The following is a 23210-nucleotide window of genomic DNA, read 5'->3' as shown; positions in this document are numbered from 1 at the left end:
CTAACAAGCCTTGGACCAGCATTAGCATGGACTTTGTGCTTGGATTAACCCCAACTGCTAGAAGATCAGACTCTATTCTAGTGGTAGTGGACAAATTCTCCAAGATGGCCCATTTTGTGGCTTGCAAAAAGACTAATGATGCCTCCAATATTGCTGGTTTATTTTTCAGGGATATTTATAAGTTACATGGAGTTCCAACCAGCATCGTGTCTGATAGGGATGCCAAGTTTCTAGCCCATTTCTGGAGAACTTTGTGGAGGAAATTTGGTACTGACTTGTAGTACAGAACCAGTTTCCATCCTCAAATGGATGGGTAGACTGAGGTGGTCAATAGGAGCTTGGGCAACCTCCTAAGGTGTTTTTTAAGGGACAAGCCTAAGGAATGGGAGAATGTCTTACCTATGGTAGGGTTTGCCTACAACTCATCTACCAATAGAACAACTCAACATTCTCCCTTTGAGATTGTTTATGGGATGCAACCATCTAGTGTTCTTGACTTGTCAAGCTTTCCATTACCCAAGAAGGAGCATCCAAAAGCCATTGAATTAGCTGACTTCATACAATAGCTACATGCAGATATTAAGAAGAAAATAGAGGCCAGTAATGCTGAGTACAAGGCACAAGCTGACAAGAAGAAAAGGCAAGTGATTTCAAGGAAGGTGACATAGTATGGGTGATCTTGACCAAGGAGAGGAACCCTCTGGACCTTATACTAAGTTGCAGCAATAGAAGATTGGTCCTTGTCCTATACTTCATAAGATCAATGACAATGCCTACCAAGTCAAGCTACTTGATCATCTATGCATTTCTAATAGTTTCAATGTACATCACTTGCTACCCTATCATGCACCAGATCAACTTACAACTAGCCACACTTGAGGACAAGTGTGTTCTAAAGAGGGATAGTCTTGATGTAGTTCATTTTTAAAGCTAGCTATAACTAATACTTATGTTTGTATGATAAGTAGTTCCTTTTACTTTTGATAGCCTTTATCACTTGTAACATAAAGTTAATTAACTGATAGGTTGTTAGTGATAAGTGCAATAGCGTGTTAGTTAGTTAGAGAAGTTTGTTAGGGTCTGGCCAATCACATGGCGGCCACATTGTGGGTTCTTGTAGCTAACTCAGCAGCTTGCTTATATAATTATAAATAAGCAAGGCTGCCTTCATTGTAACTAGTTGAATTTGAATCCAAGAAATCTCTACCTATGAGGTATTATTCCAAGAGTGTGTCACCCAAGTATACACTGGGGACAAGAACAATCAAAAACACAAATTTCAAGAATGATTGTCTACTAAAAACAACCAATCCAATAAGGTTTTGAAGAAGAAGAGTTTAAGATCAGGAATTTTCCTTTTAGAAATCTGGTTATTTCTTTCCCGACAAATGCACTGCATCAAGCAATGAGGAACAACCATCCATATAGCACCATTCCGATGTCGCCCAAACTTCCCTTGCCAACAAGCTAAAAGTTCAACCACCTTCTTCGGCATAACCCAATGAATACCAAACAAGGAGAACACCATAGCCCACAAGGGATATCTCTTTCCCTTGGAGAGGAATTTGGTGTGCCAATGCTCGAAAGCGGTACCGGCTTTCTTTGTGTGAACCGCAACATGGGGAAATATTTTGACTAATGATATTGTTAGAAAGAAAGGAATCACATGAGTAGGTTGGTGTGGGGATTTGGATTATTTGTTACTTCATTGGGAGTTTTGTTTTGTTTTGTTTTGTTTTTTTTTTTTTTTTTTTTTTTTTTTTTTTTTTTTTTTGTCTCTTTGGAGTTCGGTGAAGTCGCATAGAGTATTTAATGTACTTGGTGGTTGGTGGAATTGGTTTGGTAAATGTTTGTCCACTGTGTGGAATTTTGCTCCCTTGTTTTATGATTTGGCAGGAGCGGAATTCCTATACTTTTGAGGATGTATAGTTGAGGGCCTTGCAGTTTTTTTTTATTACTCTATGAATGGTCAACTGTCTTGGATCTACGTGATAGTGGTACTATCATTGAGTTCGCTAATTTGATATCCTTTACTTGTAAGATTATTTGGAAACAATTCCTTAGACTATCTTGTGCTTTTTATTGTTCATCAGGCATGGTTTTTTTTTTTTTTTTTGGGGGGGGGGGGGGGGTGGGGGTGGGGTGGTGGGACAAAGTCATTTATTAATCAAAAACAAAAAATCACATATACATTAAATCATTAATGCATACTTATGTCTATCCACAAGCTAATGTAATTGAGTTTTAAGTTTTAGTAGTTTTAGTTTTCTAAATTATGTCGTATGATATTTTAAATCTCTTGGGATTGTAACTTTCACTATTCTGTTGAGATTTTATTCTATTGTGTTGAAAAATCTCTGTGAAATTATATTGAAAATTTCATTATGACAGCTACCTGCAACTGTTTCTTTTAGGCAGAAACAGTTGCAGGTAGATCAGGAGCAGTCACTGACTAACAAGATATATAGTTTGTTGCTTCATAGATTATTTAGAGAAATTCTACTTCAATAGTGCCTTCTATGTTCTTACTATTTGGAGTTGGTAATCATTAGGACATTTTTGTTGACATCTTTTTGCAGGACATTGAAATTGGAAAAGCTGTGCGCCCTCAACTAGCTATGAGAGTTACCGATGCTACGGCTGCATGGAAAAAGGTGTTGTTTCAACAAATATTTAACTATCTTTATCACTTATGTTTAAAGTGTAATTTTCCATATTCATCTAGGAGACCTTGACATTCAAAAATAACTAAGGGCTCTAGTATTGCAAACATTCTTTGTTCCCTCAAACCAAGTTTCATGACTCCCATATTGTTTTCTTCATCAATTCAATATCTTACCCCCTAATTTGATAACTTTTTCCCATTTGTTTAGCTCCATGGGAAAGAAGTGGTTGTTGAGTGCAAATTTGATGGTGATCGCATCCAAATTCATAAGAATGGAACTGAGATACATTTCTTCTCAAGGTAGGTGCACATCCATACCTTATCACCAATTTCTTTGGTTTATTAAATTTAGTGTTTATTTGGGAACAATTTATTTAGCTGAATTTGAAAACTTTTTACTGAAAATACTGTAGATAAAACTAAAAGGTAGCTGAAATAGTACAGTGAGACCTATGAATAGTACCAAAAAGTGCAATGGGACCTATAAATAGTAGCAAAAATAAGCTGAATAGTAAAAAAAGTTGGCTTTTTAAGCCAATGCCAAATGCACGCTTAAGCTTCCAACCTTTATCCTGGTGATGCTTTTGTTTTGTTAATTTCCTTTAAACTTTTAAATGTTTTGTATGTAAGTTTTAAATTTAAATTTTACTATTTAGTGAATTGACCACAAAATTAGGGAATCTTTTTAACATGAAATTAAGCAAGGCCTAGGCCATCTTATCCAAGTGATTTGAAAATTAAGTTTATGAAATTCCTAAAACTTTATGTTCTTTGGTCTTGGTATGTTTCAGAAGGTTGTTTCTTTTCTGCAGGAACTTTCTTGATCACTCTGAATATGGACATGGGATGTCAGACATTATCATACAAAATGTTTTGGTTGATAGGTAAATATTCATGTCAAGTTGTCATTTCAAATTCCGTGTTATGTCAGGCTGGTTTTTCTTATATTTTCCTATATTTGTCTTCTAATTCTTAGATATAACCTACCCAATAAGCTTGTAGCTCAAATGCCATGTCCTTTATCTGAAAGATTAGGGTGGAAGGTGGAGTCTTGAGTTCAAGACTATTGGGATGCTTGTGTAGCTTATCTATAAAAAAAAATCTTGCATTTTACCTACATTGGGAATGAAGCAGTTAAGTTATTTGTTGTTTCTCTAGTTAGAACAAATACTGAGAGATGAACTGAAGGGGACAATCTTCCCAGCAAAATCAACCGGCCTCCTTTAGAAAAGTAAAGCGTCTTCCAACCTACCAATCGCCGTTCAAACTTCTCCAATATAGGATTCCCAATAGTTGTCGATTTGTACTAGGCCCCTAAAGGCATACCAAGGTATGACACAGGCAAACCCCCTACCTTGCAGCCCAAAATATCCGCCAAGGCATTCACGTCCTCCACATCCCCTCTAGGAACTATCTCACTTATACCCATCCACATTGACTCTTAAAACCTGTCGCAGCTTTAAAACAAGTCAACAACATTCAAATATGGAGGATCTGCTCGATATTAGCATGACAAAAGAATATTGTATCATCTGCAAACAACAACTAAGATACATAACCCATCTCCTCCCACATCATCTGCCCTGAATCCTTTTATAATGCCGGCCCCCTCATTATTCTAAGCATCCTACTAAGCACCTCCATCATCAAAAGGAAGAGCAAGGGGGATAAAGGATCCCCTTGCCTTAAACTCCTCGATCTACCAAAAAAGCTAGCTTGAGATCCATTAATTAAACAGCAAATTGTACTGTAGAAATACAAGTATGTATCCAAAGATTGAATGAGGGTGTTTATAACAAAAGGAAAGATAAGAAAGAAGACATTCATGCAAAGGTAGGGTTGGCACTAAAGAATTATCAGCCCACAAATGGAAAGTGGTCCTTGTAGCTCCTTACATATAGGACTTACCCAACATCTGTGATGGCTTCAACTCTAATTTTATCATATTCTGCATGCAAATTACATTTACTAGGACAAACAATTTGGTATATGGAGCTCCATATGTATATCCAAATGGATAGTGGTAGAAGAGTGCATATATTGGCCATTCATGCTGATTGCAAAATATGATTTTTGGCTTAGTAAATGACAAATGAACTGATTTTCCCACCCCTTTGATTTTTTTTTTTTTTAATTGGTAAGTCACACATGTACTTCCCTTGTTAGTTGGCTATATCAGAGTGTAGCTTAAAGGTACATGCCAGATATAAATGGATATGTATTCATTCACTTTCAAAAAGGGCGCGTGGTCAAGAAACCAAGTAATTTTTATTTTTATTTTTTGGGATGAGTAAACCCGGTAGATTTTCTTCTAAAAGAAAGAAGATTTTTATCTGTAGTGATGCAGTGTAATATCTGTCTGGCATTCTAAGTTGAACTTGAACCTTGATTAACATGAAAGAATTAAGCAGTGATAACATTTTAGAGAAGAGTTTTGGTTTCAACCTATAAAAAAAAGGCTTCAGTTCATATCACAATGTCAGTTTTCCATCTTCAATCTGAAGGACAATGAAGTTTTCCATCTTCAGTATGCATGTAATGCTTGTATCAGACAAATCCTTAGATTACACAATGTGCTTGGTGTGAAAAACATTTAGACTTTGTCATGCATAAAACAGTTTTGAATCTCTTACCTTGCTAATTTTCTTCTTGTAATGTTGTTTAGATGTATACTGGATGGTGAAATGTTAGTCTGGGATACATCTTTGAATCGTTTTGCTGAGTTTGGCTCAAATCAGGAAATAGGTTTGTGTGCCACTTTGATTTGATTGCCTCTTTTTGCCTTTTCATGTATAGTATCATCAACATTTGTAAGTAGTTTTACTTTATTTATTTTTATCTTTATTTTCTCTTTTTTACAGCCAAGGCAGTGAAGGATGGACTGGACAGTGATCGACAGGTTTTCTTTTTTGACTTTTCCCGATTTTTATTTTGGAACTTTATAAGCAGAAACTCATTTCGTTTTTTCTTATTTGTTTTGATATTTTCTTTTTCCTGATGCAGTTGTGCTGTATCCTTTCTGTGCCTGACTTCTCAGTTGAGGTCTGGTCTCTAGTTCAGGGACTCTAATAAGATTTTGATGGTGAACATACTTTGTATGTCTCTGTATATTTGTAAATTGAACTTGCAAGTAATTGGTTAAAGTTTCTTTTGTTTGTCTTGACATGAGATTGGCTAGATGTTGCGTTTGATATTCTTTATGTTGGGGATACCAGCGTAATTCACCAAAGCTTGAAAGAACGGCATGAGCTTCTACAGAAAGTTGTGAAGCCTTTGAAGGGTCGTTTGGAGATCTTAGTACCTAATGGTGGTCTTGATCTTAATACTCACTGCCTTTCTGGTAAAAAGTTATACTTGAGATTCGTGTTTTAATAATTATTATCGAACATAGTACAAACCATTTCTCATGCATGAATGCTTATTAATCATTGATTATGATATATTGTTTTACTAGGTAGATTTAGTGGTCTTGTCTTCCTGGTACTATTATATGAGTAAATGTTTTACTCTAAGAGCTGAATAGTTTTTGTTGAGATAATTGTATGCTTGGATGGATACTTTTGGCAGCATTCCTTCTTTTATTTTTATTATTATTATTATTATTATTTATTTATTTTTTAAAATTTTTTTATGATAACAACAACAACAACAACAACAATAAAGCCTTAGTCCCAAATTTTTTGATAAGTAAAAATAATTTTATTCAAAAAGGCGATAGATCAAATTGCACTATGCAACTTGAGCTACTTCCAAAGAATTACAATCTCAAGCTCAAAAGATCTACTAAATTTAGAAAGAAGATGAAGGGATGCTGCCTAGGCCTAGCATTGTCATCCTCTCATATGGAGATTGGAACATTCTTTGCCTAATTACATTTATAGGTAGGCTGTTCAACCCCATCAAAAGTTCTACTGACCATCCGTCTCCAGATGGTCCACCGCATGCACAGTCCCACTCTGCGACAACTGAATAATGGTTTTTGCATGACCTAAGAAACCTCAAAAAGAGTAAACACAAATAATCATTAGTCACTCACCACTAAGCAATGCATTCTCTTACACATGTAGCACCAATTATTATTCATAAGGGATCTTTTTTTGACGATTATCCATTGTTAAAATGTTAACGCTTGTTGCAGTCTAAGCAAGGAAAGTGATGTTGTGAGCTATTTTTACATTCCAAACATTCATCCAAGGGAATGGACTCCTGTAGATTTTATAAGAAGCTCATAAAAAGAGCACATGTCAAACTTACCCCACTTTTAGTTAAACTTTATAAAGCCTGATCTTCAGCTTGGCCTTGAGGAGAATGAGAGTACAATAAATAAACTAAACTATCCACTGCTTCTAACTCCCCATCTTGAAAAGATCGACAAAAAAGTGGATTCCAACTCTGTTCACCATTCAAATAAGAGGCAATGGTAGCATTCATATCCACTTCCAACTGAAACAAATAAGGAAGCCCGTTTGTAGCACAGGAGACACCACACCATGGATTGTGTCAAAAGACACAAAACCTGACCCTAGTGTCATCCCTAAGTGAAAATTTGAGAAATTTGTGAAAACATCCCACCCTCATCAGATGGTTTTTCATTAACTGACCCAACGTATGCCGCTGACAGTCTGACTCCCTGGGCTCTTCCCTTGTCCATTCCCCCATAATTTCACATAGTTCATGCAAATAACAGGTCTCCGTAACTTCTGCCTCTCAGTTGCAAATCTCAATAACCATTTCCCTAGCAATGCTTGGTTAAAAGTACTTTTTTTTGGTTAAGTAACGTAAATTTTATTGAAAACCAAGCAGTCACAAGTACACTGGAAATGTACTATACGTAGAGAACAATCAAGATCCCAAATTATAATGATCCAACATATGTACTATAGGTTAAAAGTACTTGGATTCCAAATTCCTGTCCAACTTCCTTCAAAGGTGAGCAAACTACCATAAGAAAATTCTTCTCATCCCCATTCCGCCCCACAAAAAGTAAAGAGTGACATAAGGTAAGTACAAAGAGATGATAAAGTACTTTTGATAGGAGTGAGCCTACCCCCTTCTGAGAGAGAGGAGTTTTTTCCATCATGCACACCTCCCCTCCATTTCTCAACAGTTGTATTACATATTGCTTGAGCCTAAAGAAGATCCCAAAGGCAATTGAAGTTATTGGAATATGACTGTTGAGAGAATGGTAAAAGAACCGCATATTGGATTAAATGGTAAAAGAACCACTTTTTGGATTCCAAATGGTAAAAGAACCACTTCTGTTTCTTTCATTTGTGCTAGGCTGCTAGCCTTTCTATCTTAGATTTTAGACCCTCCTTCGTTCGATCATCTCTGGATCTGCTTATTGTCCAACTCCTTAGCTCTTCCAACGTATGTTTCTTTTTGGCTCCCTCATTGCCAAAAACGTCTCTATTCCATGCTCACAAGTCATCCTTAGGAGCCCATAGTTTTTTAGTCATCCTCCCACAATGTTTGGACTTGTTCAAGGAAACTTCCAGCTTTCAGCCACATATTTTAACCCACATATTTTAACGTGGAACTTTTTTAGAATTTTTGGATATTTTGAATTAAGATTGTATTCTTTAGGACTAGTTGGAAACACCTTTTTATCTGGACTATCTTCTTCTTTAATAAATTATTTTACTTACAAAGAAAGAAAGAATGAAAGAGCTGAATAATGTACACCCCCAGTGTACCTGAAAATTTTGATTAATACAATTTTGTTATTTAAAAAAAAAAAAAATTTAAGAGCTCATTTTCAGTCCAATTTAAGCTATTATTTTTAAGTATGGGTGCCAATTAAATGGTTCAAATGGCTCTTCTCTCTCCTTGTAAGAACCTAGGTGATTCAAGAGGCAATGGGAAGACAGATTTATTATATTTTATTTGATTTTACGTATCAAGGGAAATTTTGTAATTTCATAATATTCTGGAATGGGCTGTGCTAATAGTCCATTAGATCTTCTTTTGGGTTTATATTTTAAGTTTGGTTATTTAGTTGCGCTTAGTAGTAGAAGCCTAAGGAGTCCAAGTCCAAATCCTTTTAGAGGGCGTTTGGTTCGCTGTGATGTTACATTACACCATAATATTACGTTATTGTATTCTTATATTAATGTAATCTCAATACAAGAATACAATAATACATTATTTAGGAAGGTGATAAGATTGAGATTATGTGATATATTTTGTAATTTTAAATTATGGTAATGTTAGAAAAAATAAAATAAACCAAAAACCTTAATGTCACATTATCGTAATGTGCATCACATCAAGGGTATATCATAGCAAACCAAATGCCTTTTTAGGGTTTTAAGAAATCCTAGTTGGTATTATACTTCTGTCTAAAGAGTTGTAATGCTTTCTATTCAAATGATGAATGTTTTTAGAATTTAAGAGCTAGGAAGATTTCTTTATGGTTTGTGTGTTGCAACCTTATCCGAGGTGTGATACTTAGGGAGTCTAGGTGTGATGTCTAGAATTTACCTATTTTCTTTAATTTTACTATTCATATCACTGTTCACTGCAACTCAAATCTTGATTTTCACCTTTGTTTTTATTCCCAAACCCTACTAATCCTTGTCCCCTTTGGAAACCCTATAATCCCTATTATTTTCTAGCCTATTCCCCACCAAAACCTAACCCTAATTCTTCAAAACCCAAGCTATCCAGATCTGCTCCCAAGAGTTATAAATCAGGTTTTGGTTGTTCCTCCTTGTCCTTCATCAGTTTGGTATCAGAGCAGGGATTTTATATCATGTCTACATGATCAGGGAGATCGTTTAGGGAGAAATTGAGTGATGGTGAGTGCGATGATTTTAATCTTGGTTCAACTCAATGAATATAACCTTCAATTGAATGATTTAGAGTCGAATTTCTAAACCTTATGGTCAAGAAGTTGCTGGTACAGAAGGGGAAACATCCAGACCCAATAAGGGTGAGAACGGTAAGAATGAAGAGGAACAAGCAGCAAATGAGCATGTCAACACCAATCAAGGGTCTAAATTGAATGGGTATTGTACCCAAGGAGTACCACAAGATCAAATTCTTGAGTGGACTAGAGATATTTTAGAAAGAAGGCAATATGAACCTTATGATTACTTATAGTGATTCCCTCCCTTTGTTCCTTTGTTCTCTCCTTTGTATTTAGTTCTTTGTTGCTTTCTGCCTGTTTTCTAGTTCTCTTTTCTTTTTCTGTTTGTTTCTCTCTCTGTATTGTCTGTTCTGCCTCTGCTTTCATGAGGTAGTTTTCTTAATATACTTCATTATTACTTATCAAAAAAAATGAACCTTATGATACAACTAGTGATATCACAAAGAAGAGGATGGAAGTTCCAGATTTTGAAGGAAGGGTTGATCCCACAGTATTCTCAGATTGAATTGCTTCTATTGAGGAGTATTTTGATTGGTATGATATGGTGGACGATAGGGGAGTAAGGTTCGCTAAGATGAAGCTTGTAGGCTTGGCAAAAGTGTGGTGGTCTGATGTCGAAAACGATATAAGGAGAATAGTCCAACCGCCCATAGGCACATGGCAAGAGATGAAGGTTAAACTTTGAGAAAAATATATGCCTTCTAATTATTGAGATAAGTTGTGTGAACAACTTTCTAACTTGAAGCAGGGCAGCATGTCAGTAGCTGAGTATATGCAGAAATTTGATGGACTTAAGACTAGGAGTCAGGTAGCCGAAGAGCCTTGTCAAACTCTAGCTCGATTCAAAACTGGTTTGAGGGTTGATATACAAAGGAAGATGCTTAGACAACTTGTCCATAATGTGGAACATGCATTCGAAGTGGCCCTAGACATGGAGGGATACTTGAGGTATCCAATTACTATGAAAATTGGGTCACAAACTGGGGAGACAGAATTTAAGAAGTTTGTTGAGTTAAGTAGTGGTGCTAAACCATTTAATTGATTGAATGGGTCAAAACCATCAACCAATTTGGCTGAATTTAAAGGCAAAGGAGTCATGTCAAATAATTCCAGTGGAAGAGACTTTAAATGCTTTAAGTGTGGTGAATAGGTCATATAGGTTATCAATATCCAAAGAAGAGAAGCTTACACATTGGAGTTTAAGATGAAGAAGAAGGAATGCAGCAAGATGAAGACCATAAGGATGATGCATTTAATTATGGAGCATTTACTGCAAATGACTTGGAGGAGGACGAGGTGGATACTTCTCTTGTTTATGACTTGAAGGAGGATGAGGTGGATACTTCTCTTGTTTTTGTAGTGAGACGCATTTTAGTAGCCCTAAAGTAGAGAAAGAGGATTGGAGGCGAACTTCAATTTTTCAGACGTTGGTTCGTTGTGGAAACCAAGCTAAAAAGCTTATTATTGATGGGGGAAGTTGTATGAATGTTGTCTCATCTTCCACGATTGAATGCCTTAAGCTTCTGGTAGAATCTCATCCTCAAACATACAAACTAACTTGGATAGACAACCTCTATTCTGGTAACTCATAGATGCCTTGTTTCTTTTTCTTGTGGTATTTATAGTGACTCTATCATGTGTGATAGAATTCCTATGCAAGTCACACATATCCTTTTGGTCGACCTTGGCCCTTTGATCAAAATGTCCAACATGATGGGAAAGAAAACACCTACGCTCTAATGGTTGGTAAAAAGGAGTTTGTTTTGAAACCTTAAGTGAGATGGATAAATTTAAAGGATTGAAGCCAGAAGTCATTGAAGGAAAAGAAACAGAACCTAAAATTTCTGTTGTAGCAACAGAAGCTCCCAAAACAGCAGTTGATCAGCCTATAGAAGTGCCTCAAATTCTAGTGAATTTGTCCAAAGATTGCACTAATTTCTCTGTGAAAAATTTATCAAAGCCCTTATGTCCTATGGATGAGTCCTCCACTAGCTTTGTCAAAGGAACAAAGTTGTCTAGTGAGCAACATAGGAGATGCTGGGTTGAAGATACATGCAACTGAACAAAGGGAGCTTGAAGTAATGCAACAAGACTTGAAAGAGATGGAAATTGTTGATGAAGTAGTTGAAATTGAGAAGGCAACCTATCAAAATTACAAGGTAGAAGTGAAGACTATAACACTTGAAGCATCTTATTCCCAAGTTCATGTTGCGTGCCAAAGTAGGGTTCTATTGCATACACCAACTTTTCAAGATATTGATTTTGTCATTCCTGAAAAGTTTAATGGGTCAATTGAATTGGTGAGTATATCATTATCATTATTGTTGCCACAAATGAAGAAACAAAAGGACATTCAAATTCAATGTATTTATTCAATGTTTCAAGAAACCAAGATTTTTTTTTACTTCGAAACTTGAGGTCTAGTTTTTGCCAACCAAGGGAGAATGATGCAAGAGGCAATGGGAAGATAGATTTATTATATTTTATTTGATTTTATGTATCAAGGGTAATTTTGTAATTTCATAATATTCTGGAATGAGTTGTGCTACTAGTCCATTAGATCTTCTTTTGAGTTTTATTTTAAGTTTGGTTATTTAGTTGGACTTAGTAGTAAAAGCCTAAGGAGTCCAAGTCCAAGTCTTATTAGGGTTTTAAGAAATCCTAGTTCAACTAGGATTAGGTATTAGACTTCTATTTAAAGGATTGTAATGCTTTCTATTGAGATGATGAATGTTTTTAAAATTTAAGAGCTATGAAGCTTTCTTTATGGTTTGTGTGATGCAACTTTCTCTGAGGTGTGATGCAACCTTCTTCGAGGTGTGATACTTAGGAAGTCTAAGTGTGATGCCCAGAATTTATCTATTTTCTTTAATTTTACCATTCACGGTTACTATTCACATCACTGTTCACAGCAACCCAAATCTTGATTTTCACCTTTGTTTTCATTCTCAAACCTATGATACTTAAGAAGTCTAGGTGTGATGCCTAGAATTGATCTATTTTCTTTAATTTTACTATTCACTTTTATTATTCACAACACTGTTCACAGCAGCCCAAATCTTGATTTTTTACCTCTGTTTTCATTCCCAAACCCTACTAATCCTTGTCCCCTTTGGAAACCCTATAATCCTTATTATTTTGTAGTCTATTCCCCACCAAAACTGAACCCTAATTCTTCAAAACACAAGCTATCCAGATTTGCCCCAAGAGTTATAAATCAGGTTTTGTTTTTCCCCCTTGTCCTACATTACTAGGAGGATGGATTATTCATGGGCTGACAAGACATTTTTTAAGTAATAAAATTCATTAAGAGAAGAAGTGCAAAAGGAGTGCAACTGTAGTGCACAAGGAGGATACCAAGGGACCCCCCCCCCCCCCCCCCCCAAAAAAAAAAAAAAAGAGGTAAAAAAGATAAAGGTACAAAAAATAATTGCTCTTGGGTGAATGCCCTTGGATTACCCGGCAACTAGTTTTGGTGGGTGGGATTAGTTGCTTGTAGGTTTTACTGACTAGAGGTGAGTCCAAAGAGCTTTTCTTTAGAAAGGTTCTTTGTGTTATATTAAAAGGTACAATAAAATTAACGGAAGTTTAGGGTGTCTAGGAATCCACTCATATAAAGTCTTCTGGAATACGAACTTCAGCTTTGCCATATTTATCACTTTTCCCCCAAAGCAACATGTATTTCTTTCTCTCAAGATACACCACATTAAATGCATATGAACAATTTTCCATCTCTCTCCATTGCTTCTTTTTCCTAAACGCCCTTCCAATATGACAACATTTCCAAGTTCGAAATGCTATTACCTAAGAGACTCCAAACAAACAGAAAATCAAAGACCACACTTCTGGAGTCACTGCATAATTAAGAAAAAGATGAGCCGCACTCTCTCTTTAGTTCTTGCACATAAATCACCAATCTGTAAGTATCAACTCTCATCTTCTTTGATTATCAATACTTGACGTCTTTTTTAACACCATACAGTGCACACGAAAATAAGCTACCCTTGGAGGTACCCTAACTTTTCAAATGCCCTGCTAAGGAAAAACTTTCCTCGTCTCAATACTTTATAGTATCTCTTAACTTGGATGTGTGTTTAACTTATCATTCTTAAAAAAGAGAAAAATTGCGTTTAATTCTATGCTTAATACCTTGTACAGATTGCATATTTTGACTGTAAAATTCTATATGAACAACAAGATGTTTTGATGAACCCAAATCCCCCTTTTATTATCAACTTGATTTCATCTGTTAGCAATTATTTATATGTCCCATTTGTTAATGTGGAGTGTGATATCCTAAAATATATTTTAGCATGTGTGGACTCTTGTAATTGAGATTTGACTTTATGGAGACATGCTTCTTTAATGTTTTACACTCAGTTTGTTTTAAAGTAAAATATTTTCACAACCAAACCACCAAAACTAATGGTCAGCACCGAAGCTGCTAAAAGAGGTTCGATGACCAGACTGCTAGAATTGGTAGTTTGAATGGTGGCTCCGGCAATTGGACTGCCGGTGATCACTGTCGAAGCGGTATCTTAGGTGATCGGACCATGAATAATGGTTGACAAAATGACGTCTTTAGTTACCGGACCTTTGGCACTGGTTGTGTGTGGCATCTTTGGCCACTGGACAGCTGACACCGGTCGCCGGTGTGCCATCTCCAACCATTGAATTGCCAGCACTGGACAGATGACTTAGCGACCAGATGGGGTAGGGGAAGCCACCGTGTGTTTTTGGAAAATGTTTTACCAAATTTTCAAAAGTAAAACATTTACAACTTTTTATAAAGGATTTTACAGTAAATGGAAAATATTATACAAGTTTGATTATATTTTACTGCAAACAAATACCTGAAAATGGGAAAACTTTTTTCAGAAAATATTTTACTTTGAAACAAAAACAAATGGAGCATTAGAATATAGTCTTATATTGCTGGACCAGTTAAAAAATTAGTCCATAAATGTAACCTTAGGTCGTATTTGGTATTCGTTGCATCTGGATTTTCCTGCATCATCCCCACCCCCCCTTCCCCTCCCAAAAAAAAAAAAAAAAGACCACCCACCCCATTCAATTTTTTAATCTTGAATTTATTAGCTTTTGTATATTTATGGTTAGATATAGTGTCTTATTTGTGCTTATGTAGGGGAGCCTTGTTGGTCACTTATTGCTCATAATGTGGATGATGTTGAGAGGTTCTTCAAAGAAACCATTGAGAACAGGTCAGCTTTATTTACCATGCATTTAGGGGCAAAAGTTTAACTTGTCATTTAGCTACAGGTGCAAATAAGCTCAGTAGCTGAGTTATTATGGGTGGATTTTATTTTATTTTATTTTTATTGCATTATTATGCTTGGGCATTATTGGACTTTAGAATTGGTATAGTGTAATATCTTCTCACCCACCCCACCCCCTTTAAAAAAGAAAAAAACTGCCACCATTTTTTTCATCAGTTTTCTTCAAGGACATTTTTAGCATTATATATTGGGCTTAGAGGACTCCAACCTTTGGATTACTCACTTCAAGTTAGGTTTGTGTATGAAGTCTGATTTACAAGATTGTGTATAAAGCATATGCTAGAGGATAACATGGTGAAACTATGGGCTGTGTTTCTAAGGTTAACTTGAGGTAGTTTCAGTGTGTTTAAATTTTAAAAGCATACCTAGGCAGAAGATTTTTTTGTTTCCTAAGAAAGAGTGAGTTGGTCCAAGTTGAGGGAACAAAAAAAGGTAAAGGAAGACCGAAAATCACATTAGTGGAAGTAATGAAAAAATGACATTTCAATTAAGGGAGTAATAGAGAGTATGAATTTAGACGGAGTAGAATGGAAGAAAAGAATACATATGGCTTAACCTAACTAATTTTTCTAGGATCTAAGTTGACCCCAAAATTTTGGGACTAAGGCTTTGTCTAGGAAGCACCGATGCGGCCCAACGCGGGATGTGGCCACCGACGCGGCTGCCCGCGTGTCGGTGCTGCGTTTGAGTTTTTTTTATTATTTTATTTATTTATTTTTATTTTATATTTTTTATATATATTTTTTATTTTTAGGATTCGTGCCGACTTGGCTCCAATTCGCGCCAAACTAGGTAGATTCGGCTAGAATTGGGTCGTATCAGCCGAATTGGATTGTATTGGCCGGCGGCCAAAATTGACCGAAACGGCCGAAACAGGCTGAAATCAGCCTTGAACATGCCGGAACAGCCAAAATCAGCTTTGAGTGAGGCCCAAACATTCGAAATCTGTCCTTTTTCAATTTTATTCTGAATATTTGTTGCTTCTTTTGTGTTTTCTTTTTTGTTTTGTGTTTCTTGCCTTTGAAAATATATTTGAAATGAAAAGGATAACATATAGAAAATATATAGAAAAGGATGTTGTTTGTATGCTTTCCTAGTAGTGAAATATATTTGTTATCATTTGTTGTTTGCATGCTTTCCCAGAATAAAAATACATTTTTGCCTTTGAAATATATAGAAAATAAAAATAAAAATATTTTTAATAATTTTTTAATCGCCGCACCCCACTGCACCCGCACCTTATTTTTTCAAAAATTGCCGAGTCCCGCACCTACACCTGCACCCAAATCCGGAAACGCACCCGTGCTTCATAGGGCTTTGTTTGTAGTTGTAGGCCTAGGCGTAAATTTGTCCCCTGACATTGGCAGTATGAATGATTTTTCCAGATACAAATATTCGCACCCAATTACCCATGGCAATGAGACCTAAACCAAAAATAAATACCAAAAGGGTCCTGCTACTGTTTTATGTCTGTGTCTGAGTGCATGAAGTCTATGATTGAAATGATAATCTGCAATTCAAAATGATCAAAACCTGAATTAGAACTCATGACTCTGTTCATATGATGTTGTGGCTTCTCTCGCCTTGGATCTTAATTTAAAATTACCCAGCCTAACGCTTAGTTCTGAGCAAGAATAGAATGTAATTTCAGTTTGTAGTTCGAGTTCTGGTACATGATTATTTCTCTTGTTCTAGAAGTATGAAATCTACTGCAAAATAAAATAACAGAAAACCGTAGTATTTGTATTTTATTTTGTATATTATCAAAGTTAAAAGTTTAGTGACCCAAATATATTTGTTTGATTGGTCCTTAAGCATTAATTAGTTTTAGTTCTTTAGAGATGAAGGGATTGTTTTAAAGGACCTTGGTTCCAAATGGGAACCCAGTGATCGGACTGGAAAGTGGTTGAAATTGAAGCCTGAGTACATTCGTGCTGGTTCTGATCTGGATGTTCTAATCATAGGTCTGTAATTTAATTTTTCTCTTTCATTTTTTTTAAAATATATATGATAAGTACATCAAAGCAATATATTAGATGCCTTTGCTTGCATACATTTTCATAGGAGGATACTATGGATCTGGACGCCGTGGTGGGGAGGTCAGTTTTCCATCCTTTGTAATGTATAATTTTCTTTTCTCCGCATAATATATGTTTTATTTGAAAATCTACATATGGATATAAGTACTTACTATTGCAGGTAGCTCAATTCTTGGTGGGCATTGCAGAGCTTCCAGCCCCTAATACCTATCCTAGACGGTAAGAGTTTCTCAACAATAAGCTTGAATTTCTATGGTGACTACTGAGTAGCTTTATACTGGTAAAAATACCACAGAAACACCATGTTTACGGTGGTATCATCTACATATATGTTGTTAGGAGCACAGTTGGGGGTTAGCGTTCCTTGATGATGGAATTCGGTTCTTGAAGGTTGGGTGGCTGGTTTTAGGTGTTTAAGGGCTAGGGGATTTGGGGGTAGCAAGGGGTATGAGAAGGTCTAGATGTGGAGTGATGGTTCTTGAATAGAAATGAGACTAAGATAATAAGAGAATATTGAAGGATTGAGAGAGAGAGAGAGGGAGAGAGAGCTGAAATTTGTAGAGAGAATTCAAGAGAGACATCTAAGCAAATGAATCACAATTCATTAATGAGCTTAGGAGTTACAAGTTGAGTATTTATACAAGTTCATGCTCAATTCTTATTGTATGTTCATCCTCTAGTCCCTATTGGATGATCGATTAGCACATGGAGGTTATTCCCCACACTTGACATGTGTTAGATGAGCTCTAACTAATCCCTTGTATGTGCTACCATAAACTACTCTAACTTACTTCCTAATCGACCCTTTACATGAGAGCTTTTAATTCTGGACCTCGAATTCAGGTTCTCAACTGGCCAACAAGTGTTTTTAGCCTCCAAGGAGCTGATGTAGAAAAATAGAGCAAGAGGAGAAGCATATGAAAATCTGCTCTTGTGTTAGGAAATTAGTGCTGATTGAAGCCATCTAAGAGTGGTTAAATACTCTAGTTTCTACTGCCTCCGTTTCTTGAGTCGGCAAGGTGGCTTCCAGATTGAGTTCCTTTCATACATTTTTTGTATTGTATTCAAACTGGTTTGGGTTCACTTGTGAAAAAGAGCTGATGTTTTGTGTTAACTTTCACTATAAACATGGATTAGAAAGCGGCAAGGAGTGGCCTTCGTACTAGCTGGATATCAAGATCTTTGTGTTAATATTCAAAAGAAGGTGTAAAGGTATTATGGAGCAACCAACTAGTTTTATTGTTTAGGGGGTCACTGGAGGTTCGCAAAATTGAAGAGAGCAATTAATAGCCTCAAAATATCTTGTATTGCATGATTCAATACATTTAATTAGGTAGTAGCAACATATAGATTGAAAAAGAAACAATGTCAGATCAGATTATTCAGTTTTATTAGAATAAGCTCTAGTGGAGTGCTTGTTCTTGCTATGTAGATATCATGGTTGGTTCTGGCATTTATATAAATGGTATCAGGGCATCAAAGGCCATTTAGTAGTCATTCTGATATTAAAGATTTGGGTGAGTTGTACTTTCTTGGCATCAAGGTTGCAAGGTTGAAGCAAGGTGTTTTACTCTTCCCAAGAGGAAGTATGTGTCTCATACCTTGTATATGAAGATCTGACAAAATGTACCCTGATTTGCTAAGGGGAAGTTTTCATATTACTTATGCAGACGGCAAACTGATTGGTGATCAATAGAGGTGTATTTGTATTGACTCTTTCTAATTGCTAATTTTGATTGAATATCAACATTATGTGATAGAGGGTTACTTGGATGTGAGTATGACCATTTAGAACCTTTTTTTTTAATTGGTAATTATACAAGCACCCAGTGGGTCTTGAACCCATGGCCTTGCCCTCTGACCTTATTCTTACAAGGTGATAAAATGCAATTTAAGCTAGAGCTCATTAGCAACAAAACCATGAGGACCTTAACCTTCCTGAGGAAGGAGATAAATTTTGTTTGTTTTTGGCCTCTAGTTTTGGCTGTGCAATTGAATTTAATATGGGTCTCCAACATGGATTCTTGCACTCACGAAGAGTTGTAATCAAACTGATTATATTATGGATACATTTTCTGATTTTAGTTGGATTGTTATTTTATCAAATATTTTAGGAATACAAATGCTTTAATTTTTGGTTTTGGGTTAGCCTTTGGATAATGGGTTTAGGTCATTATTTGGGTAGATTGAATAGTTGACTGGAACGCATGCTAAGCTTGTGGTCTTGAAAATCCTAAAACTCTGAACTAATTTTAGGTTGCAGCTGATTTAATCCACCTGATGCTCAGATTTTAAAATTTTAATTGTTGTTTGTTTGACATGTATGCACAATACTTCCATGAAAGATTCTAAGAAAGTTCGGTCTTGCAGATTTCTTTCTTTCTCCAGAGTGGGCACTGGACTTTCTGATGAAGAGCTAGATGCTGTTGTAACTAAATTGAAGCCTTATTTTAGGTACTTCTTAGATAACTTAAATACTTAAATGTTAGAAAAATGTGTTTCCACTGTTCTGTTGGTTAAAAATGTATGCTGAGCTAGATTATTTAGTTGCAAAGCATCTAAAACTGCTTTGGCTATGAGGCATGCCTGCCTGACCACTCAACTTGGGGGGTATCTGACCTAAACTTGATCTCATTGCTGATTTCCAGTATGGCTTTTGTCAAGTTTAGGCATAATAATTTGATTCAATATTTGGTAAGTGAGAAAAGTGCCAACGAGATGGATTTTATTCTGACATCCAAGGATGTCATATAGGTTAAGCATCAGAAGAGGGCTAGATATGCTTTCTTTTGCAAGCTACTAGGCATGAAGAAGCTTTTAGGTGTTTTAAAATGCTATATGCAGGGTTTATTTATTATTTATTTCACTCTGCTTTCTTAGGAAATATGAGTACCCACGGCAGCAACCACCAAGTTTTTATCAAGTAACGAATAACTCGAAAGAAAGACCGGATGTTTGGATTGACAGCCCGGAGAAGTTAGTAGCTTTTATACTACCTTGTGCAATATTGTTTTTTTTTTTTTTCTTTTTTAACATCAATACTATATGTTACCCCCTTTTATTGCCCTTGTTGCAGATCAATAATTCTTTCAATTACCAGTGATATCCGAACAATAAGGTCTGAGGTGTGTCATTAAAACTACACAATTTCCATTCAGCTAACTGAAAAAAAAAAAAAAAAAAAAAAAAAAAAAAAAAACCATTTTTGTACTTGGAAGTTTGTATTTTGTTACTAAAGTAGTTAATTGCATTATATCAAATTTATGCCATGTCACTATACTGTTGATCTGTTCACTTTGGCAGGTATTTGCCGCTCCTTATAGCCTGAGATTTCCGCGTATTGACCGAGTGAGATATGAAAAGCCTTGGCATGAATGCTTGGATGTGCAATGTAACTAGATTATTTACGTTCCAATGCTTCTCTTTGTTTTCTCACTTAAGATGACTAGTATATTTTTATTTTGCTTTCCTTCCATATTTCTTTGATTTAAGCTTTTAACTGAATTATGTTTTATAAAACTTTTCTTTTGTTGCAGCTTTTGTAGAACTAGTACATTCAAGCAATGGTACTACACAAAGGGGGATGGATTATGGTGGCCTTCAGGAAAGTAAGCCAAAACGAATGAAAACCTCTAAGAAGGGGAATGTCTCCATTGTTCCTTCTCATTTAAGCCAGACTGACGTTTCTGACATTAAGGGAGGCTCGTCAATATTCTTGAATATGATGTTTTGTATCCTATAGAATGTTTTCTCAGTTACCAATTTCATATCCCTCAAGTGATTGACAAAACATCTGATCTTTTGAACTGTATTCTGTGTTGAATACATAACTCTGTGTCTTATGATATATAAATATATGCAGTTCTTTTCTTTTCTTTTTTTTGTTGTGGGGTGGGGGGGGGGGGGGAGGGGGGGGGTGGGGGGGATTTGGGGTTTGAAAAAAGTTATGGAATTTTGAATTTACTTGTCTGCAAGCCCCTGTTGAGATAGGGGCAAGGCTAAAGAAGTCTTAGTGTTTGACATATTCCTCATGGCCTGCCCTGGTGGTATTCCTATATCTCTGCTCACCTTGCATTCCTTAACTCCAGTTGGTGGAGATATATGTATTGCCTTTCATGAAGAGTTTGAGCCTTAGAAACATGTAGGGAAGACACAATTCTTGTCATTGAACCAGTTTCTGCAATCCATTGGACAGTGTCTCAATTCTGACCTCCTCACAGAATCTGCTAACACATAAACCATATTATTTATCTACTTCATACTGTTGATACTGTCATGCTCCATACTTTTAGACAATGCATTCTTTTTTATATCATGTTGCATGTCTTATCTCTTTAATGATGGAGACAATTTGATTGCATTTAAAATGGGATTTCAATCTTAATGGTTCTTTTTATGTTAGAAGTTATTAAATTATTTCAAAGCTGTGCTAATCTTTCCTTGACATGTAGACTTCGTTAATGTCCCACCAACCCATTCTCTTGATTCATTCCACAAAATGGTTGCTGAGAATGGAGGGACTTTCTCAATGAATTTGAACAACTCAGTTACCCATTGTGTTGCAGCTGATAGCAAGGGTATTCTTCTCTTGCTTTGAAGCTCATGCATGCATAACCACTCACTCACACAGGTGCACATATGCATTCACAAATGCACATCTATTACTGGCTGGAATATATGGTGAATAAGAAAATCTGGCAGGGATTAAGTATCAGGCGGCGAAACGTCATGGAGATATTATTAATTACTCTTGGATATTGGATTGTTGCTCACAGAAGAAGCTCCTTCATTTACAGCCAAAGTTAGTCATGCTTTGTAATCTATAAACTTACAGACAACCTTTTATACTAGTAAAGTTCATTTGGCTGTTTTCTGTTGAAGGCACTTCCTCTTCCTTTCCAATTCATCAAAGAAGTTACAAGAAGAAATTGATGAATTTTCTGACTCTTACTACCAGGATCTTGATCTTGCAGACATCAAACAGGTATATTTGCATAGGAGCTTAAGTTTTCTACTTTAAATTTGTTATCGTGATTAGGGTAATTAGTGTGATTTATGTGATTGGGAGAATTAGAGTCTGCAGCCTAAGTGATTGGCTGCACTCTTTATATGTAACTAACATAAAATAAAATAGATTACAAAAAGCCCTTTTACGCTAATTAACAAAATTTAATAATATTTTGTGCTATAGAGCGACTATACCATGTATGGAAACTTTGAAAAAGTAATTATGGAAAAGAGGAGATGAAGTCTTGCTATGAAATTCCAGTACAACCATTTTGGCTTTTGAATACTTAGTGTTGCTATTAATGAAGAAACATAGAGCAAGCACTTGATAAAAATGAGATGATGTTTTTTAAAAAGTGAGAAAATGAGATGATTTATTTAGTTTCTTTCTTTCCAGCTCTTAAGTAATGTGAACAGATATGAAGATACAAAAACTGTCGACTGTTATAAGAAGAAGTACTGTCCAAAGGAGAAATGGTCTCGTTTTCATGGCTGCTGTGTTTACCTTCACCCTCCAGTACCATCTTTGTAAGATTAGTGATCAATTACAAGTTTACATTTATTGGTGATCTATTTTCTTTGAATAAACTGATTTACCTGGTGTTCTGAACAGTTTGTTTTTCCAAACAGCTGTTCAATTATATTTAAGTTTAACTTTTGTGTGAAGGAAACCGGATTGGGAAGTTCTGATGGGGCTTGCATTGAAGAGGTTGAAGCTTGAGGTTTCCATTGCTGGTGGAAAAGTCAGTGACAGTCTTGTCCTTGCTACCCATTTGGTAGTCTTGTCAGTACCAGGTTTCGAAGTGGACTTCGAAACTGTATTAAATAGGTATGTTTGTGGTCTGTGTTGATCATGGATTTTTGGTCTTTGTATTTGAGGATGACTGTTGAATAACTTACAGTCAAAGTGTTTCATTGTCAGATAGTTTCAGATTTCATCAATTCTGGAGACGAAGTTCCTTTTTATTTACTTATTTCTGTTGTAACCAACTTCCATTGTGGTCCTATCATGACACTGCACCACATCATAGTATAGGGCATGGTGTTAGCTACAATTATATATAGTTGATTAGATATCAAATTATTCATCAATTTTACTTTTCCGATAAAATTGACAAAGGGTCTTCCTTTCTAATGTGATGTGGCATGAATTGATCAACAATTTGTTGGTGAATGGAGAGAACTTGATCATTTAGGATAATTCTTTGATTTTCTCATATGAAGAAGTGCCTTTCAGGATGCATTACAGCTTGCTTATTGAGATATGTCTGATAAACCAAATTTTCTAATTTGTTTCTTATCTTGACCATGTTCTAAGCATTAGCAATGGG

General features: G+C 35.9%; 1 protein-coding gene across 1 annotated transcript in view; it reads left to right on the top strand.

Annotated features, from left to right (window-relative positions):
* LOC126713781 (DNA ligase 4) overlaps positions 1-23210 on the top strand; it is a 54380-nt gene that overhangs the window by 16991 nt on the left and 14179 nt on the right. The window contains exons 5-25 of the mRNA XM_050413644.1: positions 2580-2654; positions 2874-2965; positions 3478-3549; positions 5331-5410; positions 5527-5564; positions 5669-5675; positions 5844-6005; positions 14683-14758; positions 16673-16797; positions 16898-16932; positions 17033-17091; positions 19243-19326; positions 19753-19848; positions 19949-19997; positions 20176-20263; positions 20409-20603; positions 21324-21449; positions 21574-21673; positions 21754-21856; positions 22277-22407; positions 22547-22708. Coding sequence (XP_050269601.1) covers positions 2580-2654; positions 2874-2965; positions 3478-3549; positions 5331-5410; positions 5527-5564; positions 5669-5675; positions 5844-6005; positions 14683-14758; positions 16673-16797; positions 16898-16932; positions 17033-17091; positions 19243-19326; positions 19753-19848; positions 19949-19997; positions 20176-20263; positions 20409-20603; positions 21324-21449; positions 21574-21673; positions 21754-21856; positions 22277-22407; positions 22547-22708 — 1955 coding nt within the window. The remainder of the gene's footprint in view (positions 1-2579; positions 2655-2873; positions 2966-3477; positions 3550-5330; positions 5411-5526; positions 5565-5668; positions 5676-5843; positions 6006-14682; positions 14759-16672; positions 16798-16897; positions 16933-17032; positions 17092-19242; positions 19327-19752; positions 19849-19948; positions 19998-20175; positions 20264-20408; positions 20604-21323; positions 21450-21573; positions 21674-21753; positions 21857-22276; positions 22408-22546; positions 22709-23210) is intronic.

This window comes from Quercus robur, chromosome 2, assembly GCF_932294415.1.
Source record: "Quercus robur chromosome 2, dhQueRobu3.1, whole genome shotgun sequence".
Classification (NCBI taxonomy): Eukaryota; Viridiplantae; Streptophyta; class Magnoliopsida; order Fagales; family Fagaceae; genus Quercus; species Quercus robur.
This window is presented reverse-complemented; position numbering and strand designations above follow the sequence as displayed.